Raw genomic sequence first — 10,591 nt, 5'->3', positions numbered from 1 at the left:
TGCTAGACTAAAGTTCTGTCCAGCCTGGCCTTGAACACTTCCAGGAATGGGGCATCCACAGCTTCTCTGCGCATCCTGTTCCAGTGCCTCACCACTCTCATCAAAAAGTGTCTTCCTTATGTCCAGTCTAAATCTGTGCCCTTCCTTAACCATAGGGCTTTCCCCCGGGCTCCCAGCTGGGAGCTGGGGTACCCAGTGGTTCACCCTACACTTACCTGAGGCAGTTATTACCTGCTGTAGTTATCTTCACCTTTTCCTCCCTTTCCTCCCATGTACCTGTGCATTTGCAGGATCCAGGCTTGTCCTCCAGATTTCTAGTGGCCAGGCAGCCCAGGGAAGCTGAGCTCCTGTGGCTGGGCAGAGGCAGGGAGAAAGGCATGGAGAGGAGGGGTCATTGTAAAGAGCGCCCGAGCACAGGCTCCGGTCTCTCTTGCTCACTGTGAGAGCCAAGTGCCTCACTGAAAACCAGTGAGCTGGGACTTAAGTGGCCTCTGATCTTTCTCACTCTTTTTTCCCCACAATTCCTCTCTTTTCGTGTTCACGTTTTCCAAGGAAGAGGCATTTTCACGGACAGCTCTGGAACGGTATCTTTCTGAGGAGGGTAAGTTTTTAACTCCTCACTTTGATAGTTTTTAGAAGGTGGCATTTTAAAGCAGGGGGGAGGCTGGTTGGTATAATGCATTGTTTTGGGACCCCAAGTGTCCTTTGGCATGACTGGTACTTAAGCTAAAATAAAGTAGGTGAAAGCAAACAATCATAGAAAACCAAATCGCTCAGTGTTTTCAAAGTTCAGTAACTTGGTTTTATAGGATTGTTTGATTTGTTTCAGTAGGGTTTGCATGTCCTGTCACTTACAGTGCTTGTGCACTAAGCTACCTTGTGAAATTTCTGCTGATGAAAAAGCGTTTCTCAGGAAAAAACTTTGGAACATTAGCGAACATTTTTGAACAGAGAGCTTAAAGTGTTGTATTTAAATGAGCTCTGCAATGATGCAATGAGACAATAAACATTAAGTGCTACATGTATTAAAAATTTTAAGTTACAAGTCTCTAAAAATACTTAGAACAACAGATAAGTCTGCCGAAAGAATATGCCCTCACCAACTTTAAAATTGTGACTATTAATATGCAAAGCTATAACTATGTGTGTAACGTACAAAGTTATCCAAAAGTTTTGTTTTCCTTCTTTTTCATGCCAACAAATATATGCGACACTTGCAACATCATAGGGTTTTTGCAACAAAAGTTGTGTTAAACAGCCAAGTATGCTAAAACACCAGCTATACCTTCAACTGAACCTGTCTTAAAATGGCAAGCTGCTGAGATGTTGCTATTCTGGGAGGTGACTCTGATAGGTCTCAACAGATGCAGCCCTGGAATGCAGCCAGAGCGGGGGAGCCGGGCAGCAGCTGACCCCTGCGCTGGCACAGTGGCATATCGGGGATCGCAGCTCACGTCAGCACAGGCTGACACTGACACTCCGGGCACACATGGCCCTCTCCCTCGCCTGCTCTGCACATGGCTGTCACCCAGCAGCAGCAGCAGCAGCAGCAGCAAGAAACTGCTGGTGCTCACAGGCAGCAACCTTTCCTTTCTATAATTAAATTACCATTTTGTTACACGCTCTGTCCTTAAGGAAGAAGTGGTGTGCTGAAATTCTGAGATTGAAATATTACTGAAGTTTTTTGATTTAATTGTCTACAATAAACCAGTCATTTGATTTATAATTAATTAGCATCATTTTTTCATGTTCAAGTTTTTATGACTGCAAGGATCATGTGTAAATTGTTTTAAAATCAACACTGGAGATAAATTGTGTGTTTGAATCTATTTGAATGCTGATCTCCACAATTCTGTTTAAATTGTGTTATTGAAGATCAGTGCTTTCCTTCGAGTATATTTGCGCATACATATATTTTTTCAAAGTAACTCCTTTGTTACTAGGGGCTGTCTCACATTGCATCTGACAAAAAAGTGGCTCTTTATTTCATTGAGAGCTTGCCTAGAGGTGATATATATAATTTAAATATGTGTTCTTACATAACAATGGGACTGATTCTTACCTTCCCATATGCAGAACTTGTTTAAAATAACACATCCTGATAGAGTTTGTGTGACATCTTTTCAAATAGAAGTTAGACATCTTCTCCCTCAATCTCCACAAAATCCTAGAAGTGTGATTATGGATTTCAAATTGCTGATACTGAAAAGCGATCCAACTATGCTATGAGCAGAAAGTATTTGCACATCTGACACAGGAAATAGAACACTATCAGTCTATAAAACCAAAAGTTACAAAAACCTGGAAGCAGTTTCGAGCAGGACCTAAATCTAAAATCAATGTGACATCCTATTGATATCCTCTTTCTCTTTATGTCTCATCTGGCTTTTGTTTCTTAAAGAATTTTTCCCAGTCTTAGTATTTCCTGCTCAAGTTCTGAACTCACCTGTAAGTCTGTAGCTCTGGAGTAAGGATGAACAAATTTGGGGGCCCATATTTTTCCTATGCTTCAGGCTAATGAATTCAGGTCTAGAACCTGTCTAATTTAAATAAATATATAAATTTGTTATATAAAGTTAAATTCTAAATAAATATATAACTTTATTATATAAAGTTAAATTCTCTAAATGGGTTTGCCAGAATGTAAAATTTGGCAAACCCATTTAGAGAATGGATTTGCCATTCTCTAATGACAAACTCTGGGAAACCCATTTAGAGAATTTAATTCTCTCAATGTGGTGATAATAGGTGAATGTTAATTTATGATCTTGTTATTTAAAACAAAAAGGAGTTACTGAATTACTTGTAGGTATATTTTTCACAGTTGGAGTATTGATTGTTATTAATAAGCAGCCATTCTGCAACCTAGAACTTAGGAAGACAGGTTATCCTGTGTGTTTGGCATTATACGTGTTGACAAAGGTTAGATTTGTTGCATAGTCACTTAGCTATTAAATTTCACAACTGTGGTGTTTAATTTTATTTTTAGCAAGTGCTTGGCTGTAATATTTCATTGCAGTCATGGCCCCTAAGAAGAAGAATGTGAAAAAGAACAAAGCAGATATCAACGAAACAACTATCATTGTGGAAGATAGCCCGCTCAGTAAACTACATGGCTTGAATGGACTCTTGGAAGGAGGAAATGGTTTCAGCTGCATCTCATCTGAGGTTTCTGACCCATCATACTGCCCAAACCTCTTGGAAGGTCTAAGCAAAATGAGACAAGAAAATTTCCTTTGTGACTTGACTATCAGTACCAAAACCAAATCTTTCAATGTTCATAAGGTAGTGATGGCTTCAAGCAGTGAATACTTTCACAACATCTTAAAGAAAGATCCATCCACTCAAAGAGTGGACCTCAATGATGTGTCCCCAGTGGGTCTAGCTACTGTTATCACCTATGCTTACACTGGAAAACTTACTCTTTCACTTTACACAATAGGTAGTATTATTTCCACAGCAATTTATCTACAGATTCACACCCTTACGAAGATGTGCTGTGATTTTCTAGTCCAAGAAATCAGTGTTGAGAACTGTATGTACATTGCCAATATTGCAGAAACATACGGACTAAAAACAACCAAGGAAGCAGCGCACAAATTTATTAGAGACAACTTCATTGAATTTTCAGAAACTGATCAGTTCCTAAAACTTACTTTTGATCAGATTAATGAACTTCTTGCAGATGATGACTTACAGTTGCCTTCTGAAGTTGTTGCATTCCAGATTGCAATAAAATGGCTGGAATTTGACCAAAAAAGAGTAAAGTTTGCTGCCAGCCTCTTAAGTAACATCCGTTTTGGTACCATCTCAGCCCAAGACCTTGTCAATTATGTTCAAACTGTGCCAAGAATGATGCAAGATGCAGACTGCCACAAGCTCCTAGTGGATGCCATGAACTATCACTTGCTTCCCTATCACCAGAATACACTTCAGTCCAGAAGAACAAGGATCCGTGGAGGTTTCAGAGTCTTAGTTACTGTTGGGGGACGCCCTGCTTTAACAGAAAAGTCTCTTAGCAGAGACATCTTATACAGAGATCCTGAAAATGGATGGAAGAAGCTAAGTGAAATGCCTGCTAAAAGTTTTAATCAGTGTGTCACAGTGATGGATGGATTTCTCTATGTGGCTGGTGGGGAAGACCAGAATGATGCCAGGAACCAAGCCAAGCATGCAGTCAGCAATTTCTGCAGGTAACTGCTATTTCTTTAAAAGGGATGTAGGTATCTGTTCCACAGAAGGCACGTAGATTGACTAAGCTGGCTTGTGTCATGCAACATGAACCACTTGGATAAAGAAAAAGGGGACAATGTAGGGGAGGTATAGATGCTATTCTCTATTAAACTTTGAATGAACAGAAATATACAACTGAAGTTATGCAAAAAATTTCACCATGGTTACACATGCACACTGAGAAGTGAGGAAGAACTGAAGAAAACTTATTCCAAGTGAAGGAAGTAGATAGGAACATAAATAGGAAGTCATGGGATGATCTAAGAAGACTTCTCAAATTTTTGAAATCTTTTGATGCCTCACAGAAAATTTGGAAAAACACCTTTTAGATATAGCCTTCACTTTCTGTTCATTCACCATATTTTCAACAGCTTTTGTATTGAATTTCATATAGTCTTTATTACTATTATTATTATTATTATTATTATTATTATTATTATTATTATTATTTTCAGGAGTTTAAAAACAATGGTACCATTGCTTGAAGGCTGTCTTTTACAGTGTACCCCAAATAATACCTTGCTTCTAAAATTTTGCAGTTCCTGTCTGTAGTCATCCAAGACTGCACTGGTGATAGCAAGGTCAGAAGAGTGCATACACTAACATGCAATGTCACATGGGCAGTAGTAGTTTTTAAATAGTTCAGCCTAAAGGCTGGCAGTGCACAGCAGCTTGAAGCAAAGGCTGGAGGTGGGAAAAATTTTATCTGCCTTTTATCTACTAACAGACTATGGACATGCAATGGCATTACACAGCCACAGTCCTACCAGTGCTTCCTTTTCTGCTCACAGAAGGAACAGTCTGCTTCTCCTGAGGACACCAGGAGTTAATGAATGAGGAACATTCTCTAAATCAATTTTATTGCGTAATCTACTTCGTCAGAAAAATATCTGCCCTCTTGACCTTCTGCCCTTAAGCTATGCCTCACACTGTCACAAGGAGTTGTGTCCTCAGTGCTGACCTTGGTTGCAGGGAGGAGGTGGGGGAATCCTCGTTGTGCCTTTAACCTTGAGCATGTCAAGTCACATCAGTATGTCTGCGGACTTGCAGATGACAATGCTGAATGCTGAATGACAATTAGTATTTGCTTTCTCATGGTCCTTTTCTCATGTGGTTCTCTGGTCCCCTTAGCATGCAACAGAAGTGTGTGGGTCCACTAATGTACTTCACGTAGCATCTTCAGGAGTCATAATTTGCCATTTCTTATTTCAAAGTAGGTCATTTAAATGCCAAGGACAAAGAATGTTATTTCAGATAGCAAAGGTGTTAGAAAGCACAGATGCTCTTTCCACATAAAACTTACTCCATTGGAGTGGCAAGGAAAGCATACTCACCATTTAGAAAGCGTGAAGAGGGTGCAAGTATAAATCACAACCTAAAGTTTTTAAAAACTCTCTGAGTAACTTTAGACATCTTTGCTGTGGGTGTAAATTGCAAAACAACTTCTAAAATTTCTGTTGCATCTTGAAATTATCTCTTCCTAGTATTCTAATGAGATTATTGTACAAAATCACATTACAGAAGAATCAGATTTACTTCTTTAAAATAATACCAGGTTTGAATGATACAAAAATATTTTTTTCTCCAATCAAAAGCTAAATTTATTTTTAAATTTAATCAGGAATACCAGTTTCATTATGCTGACTTTTAATAGGCTAAATAACTAACTAAAATTCTATCAACTTTGCTCTTGCAGCAGTGGCATAGGAGTCCTGTATAATTTAGCAGAGCACTAAGTAAGACTTACCTTCTTTTCTGAATCCTTTCAGATATGACCCTCGTTTCAATAGCTGGATTCACTTGGCGAACATGAATCAGCGGCGCACCCACTTCAGCCTGAATGTCTTCAGTGGGCTCCTCTTCGCGGTGGGAGGCCGCAACTCCGAGGGCTGCCTCTCCTCTGTCGAGTGCTACGTGCCTGCAACTAACCAGTGGCAGATGAAGGCCCCGCTGGAGGTGCCGCGGTGCTGCCACGCCAGCGCCGTGGTGGATGGCCAGATCCTGGTCACGGGAGGTTACATCAATAACGCTTACTCTCGCTCGGTGTGCATGTACGACCCCAGCAAAGATAGCTGGCAGGACAAGGCCAGCCTCAGCACCCCGAGGGGCTGGCACTGTGCAGTGTCCCTTCTGGAGAGGGTCTATGTCATGGGTGGGTCTCAGCTGGGGGGGCGAGCAGAGAGGGTTGATGTTCTCCCTGTGGAGCGGTACAGCCCGTACACGGGCCAGTGGAATTACGTGGCGCCGCTTCAAACCGGAGTTAGCACGGCTGGCGCCTCCACTCTCAACGGGAAAATTTACTTAGTGGGTGGCTGGAATGAAATAGAGAAAAAGTACAAGAAATGCATTCAGTGCTATAACCCAGATCTCAATGAATGGACAGAGGAAGATGAGCTGCCTGAGGCCACTGTGGGCGTATCTTGTTGTACTATATCCATGCCCAACACCAAGACGAGGGAGTCCAGGGCCAGCTCAGTCTCTTCTGTCCCAGTCAGTATCTAAAGACAGGTCTAACCAGCAATAAGTAAAAATGTTTACCAGCACGGCAATATAATTAACCCTTTAAGTAGAATTTTTGTGCTTATATAGAAAAAAAAAATCATTGGCTTTGCAAATGTGCTTTGTAACAGTGCAAACTGGCCAGTTTTCGTGAACTTTAGTACAGGTGGCATGAAACAGCACATTAGGGATAAGGTCAATTTTCTTAGCAGGAAAAGAGAGTTAACCCATAACCAGAGAATTTAATTCTCTTCCTGACTTTGCCACTGACTTACAATACCATCTGTGGCAAATCATTTAATTTCTTTATGCCTTGGTTTCCTTACCTGTAAAATTGAGATAAACTTGCTTCAGAAGATTGTTATGAGGTTTTTTTAACAGTAATTTTTAAACACTTTCAGAACCCAAAATGAAAGTGAAATATGACTAGTAATAAATCTCAATATAAATCAGCAATGTGCCATGTCATCATAATATTGATCAGTTTTGTTGTTTTCTAAGCATTTTCTGTTTTCACAAACAGAAGGGGAAAAAAGGCAAACCAAAAATACCACACATAGCATGTGCACACCTTTCCTTTTGCGCAGTGGTATTCACAAAAACTTCTCAAAGCATTTTCTCCTTCAGAAGGTAGAAAGAGTTCCTCATATTCTGCCATGAAACCCTTAAATTCCTGTATCAAATGCTGTGACATGGCTTTCAAGATCTGAATCCACAAAATACTTTAGCTCCCATAAGCACTGTGGGCCAGCCCCAAGGGGCTACTTTGGGTGCTGGGTGGCTCTCCTGACCTCCATGTACACCAGGCAACATCACCTCATCCTCCTCCTCATGCCAGGGAGACATCCCTCTCATTCCAGGTGGAAAAATCTGGAAGCTGAGTTCATGCTAGGAGACACCAAGGGCTAATGGCATCTGAACATGGGGAAGATGCACAGACCAAACTCCCTTACATTACCCCAGCAAATAACCAGTGGAATGAGGAACAAAGATGGAATAAAGACTTCAGGATCTGCCGTTTAGAATTTGTGTGGGAAAAGAGGAAATCATGGGAAAACTCCCTTAGCAGAAATATAGAGATACCTTAACATCTTTCTTGCCAGATGTAGGCACAACAACACCCAAAGTAACCTTCTGGGTGACATAATGCATCTCCTTCTGAAGCCTCCATTAGAGCCCTTCCTAGGGAGATTTCATTCATATTATTCCAAAGGCTAGACGAATGCTCTTCGTGTTGAAGTTTTCCCAGGAGTCTTCACTCAACTTAGTTTGCCTCCAAGAACTTTTCTTCCTGATTTCAGCATGAGGTGAGGGAATTAAGCATGAAACCTAATCCTATTCCCATAGCCAAAGGGATATGCAGCCCATCATTCCCGTGAAGATTTGATATCAAAGGACTGCTGTCTGCACAAGATGTCTACATCAGCATGAAATGTCTGCATCCTTCTTTTGGGGAGGAAAGACAGAATACAAGGAATTAAAATTACTTATTATAACCAGAAGGGTACTCACCTTAACCTATTCATGGAGGCTTCACATTCAGTTTCCTCAGATTATCACTGACAGCTCCAGGCTTCAGTGCCAATGAGAAGCCATGTTCTTAGCAACGCTTATAAGGCAGACAAATTTTTATCTCATTTGCAAAAAGGGAACACTATAAAATTGTCTGTCAGTGCAGATATTGTTGAGACAAGCATTTTCAGGACCCAAGCTCTTTGTAGCTTTGTTAAAGCTGCATATTGAGGATCAGCATGAGCATGACATGGTATTAGAGATGAAGTAATTCACTCTGTCAGTTGGGATTAAACTCCATGGTACTTGGTCCTGTTTTCCAGTTCTAACTTAGGGTTCATCTTTGCATCCTGAATACACAATTTTAAGTTTGAAATTGTAATTTTGAGTACTGCATATTATTAGAATATACTGCCACCAATGACTTGTGGTCGGAGTAGCACTGTCATATAATTTTGATTCATTTAATTGGCATATAGTTGTTCTCTACTCTGTGTCATTCAAATAATAACAAACATGGAACAGTGTAACAGAGTACTCTTACTTTAAGTATGAAAATTCTGTTCTTGCCCATTCCAGTCACCAAAAGCTTTTCCTGAAGGAGAGAAAAATTTTCTATTTTCCCAAGGCATAAGCATGTGTTCCATATGAATGCATTTAGGAAGTTCTTTAGAAATAACCATCTATTCCAGTATTCTTTTGTAATTTTTTTAATCCATTCAGTGCAATGAAGACACTTGTACAAATTCAATTATAACTGTACTCATGGTGTAGTTATTTAGTATTTATAATGTACCCATAAGGCTGTATTTACAACTGTTATGGCCTCAAACAGATATTGGATGGAATTGCCATATGCAAGTGTCTCTTTTTCCCTTTAGGAATTCAGTTCCAAAATGCCATGAATAGTCAGACATTGCTGCATGCTTTCCTGTTTATGATCTAGCACTTCGTGTACATCAACAACCATCTTGTTTTTGAGTAGTAAATTATTTATGAATGATGGGCTAAGTGCAATGAAACTTCTCTCTTACTACTTAAAGGGTTAAAAACTTTGGGGGCCAAATCCTTTTCATCTTACTCACAAAAAAGGTTCCATTGACTTCAGTGGGACTGCTGAATAAGATGTACAGGATTTTGAACTCTTGGCCAAATTCTGGCAGAACAGTAGATTAAAGTGTCATACCCAGAAGGAAGACTGCTGCTCTGCCTCCAGTGCCCTTGCCCATGACAAATCTGTGAAGACATGTCCTAGGACAGGAGCCAAATACCACTGGCCATGTGTTCCTTCTGTAGCACAAGTTAGGTACATACTTCAGGCCAAAAATCTTAGGTAGATTAACAAATTGTATTGTTACCAATAGAACACTACAGTTTGGCTTTACGTTATTTTCTCTAAACATCTGTTTAGGCTTCAACTGCACATTGAGCCAGGATTTGGCCCTTAATATGTGACACTATTAGCTGGACTTAATATTATGTTGAATCATGCTATGCACTGAGCTGTTTGTGACATTTTATGTGTGACCTTCTTTTGTTAGAACTGTGAAAATTACTTTTATGTTCTGTTTTATGGGATGGTGTTCTTTCATTGTCTGGTACCATATATTCAATCTCTACATGTTTAATAATGACATCTCAGTTGAACTTGAAATACTGTGTGTACCAAAAAGAAGTTTTAAAGTGCAAGGAAGTACTGTATGTGGTAATATTAAGTAGAGCAGAGGACTTCCAACTGTATGAGATGCAGACTGTTAAAGCACTAGGGATCTTCTTTAATGCTATATTAGTAGTAGGAAAAGAAAACCCAAACAAAACAAATTAATGTAAGCTGTTATCCTCAAAATTCTGTATAAAATGCCCATGCATTTTGTACTTCAAATAGCTGTGCTTCAAATTCAGATCTGAGAAAGTGCCTTTCTCAGTCTGTGAGAGAAGCAGTTTGCAAGGGTTTGTTTTCTTGTTTATTCCTGACTGTTAGTTGTATGGGAGAGTGTGTTAGGGATTGTGAGGGAGGAACTTACTGTTGGAAAGTTGTGTTGAAAGGAAGATATTGTGTTTAGTTCTTAATCAAGACTAGATCATAATCATTTAATCTCTTCTTGAAGTTAACCTGCAAGATCATCTGTGGATCAGTCAAGAGTCCAGTAAACTTGAATCCTTCAAAGAGGGAAGTAGGCAAAATTAGCATCGACCAAGCTCAGTGAGGTATCAAAAAGTGCTTTGTGTTGAGATTTTTAAATGGTAGTTCTTGCAGGAAAAAAGGATGCAATGAATGAAATGACTGAGTAAGAACGTTTATATTATCCTGAAACCTAGATTAGTTTATCTCACAGTTTTAACTCTT

General features: G+C 39.7%; 1 protein-coding gene across 1 annotated transcript; it reads left to right on the top strand.

The window, feature by feature from the left end:
• The first annotated feature begins 395 nt into the window (after positions 1-395).
• KLHL31 (kelch like family member 31) lies at positions 396-9,868 on the top strand. Its single transcript, XM_005427907.2, has 3 exons — positions 396-601; positions 2,990-4,193; positions 6,003-9,868. Exons 2-3 carry the CDS (start codon positions 3,022-3,024, stop codon positions 6,733-6,735), a joined length of 1,905 nt encoding a protein of 634 aa, XP_005427964.1. The 5' UTR covers positions 396-601; positions 2,990-3,021; the 3' UTR covers positions 6,736-9,868.
• The last annotated feature ends 723 nt before the right edge of the window (positions 9,869-10,591 follow it).

The sequence above is a fragment of the Geospiza fortis genome, unplaced genomic scaffold (genome assembly GCF_000277835.1).
Source record: "Geospiza fortis unplaced genomic scaffold, GeoFor_1.0 scaffold603, whole genome shotgun sequence".
Lineage (NCBI taxonomy): Eukaryota > Metazoa > Chordata > Aves > Passeriformes > Thraupidae > Geospiza > Geospiza fortis.
Note: the sequence above shows the minus strand (reverse complement) of the source record. Positions and strands in the feature narration are given on the sequence as shown.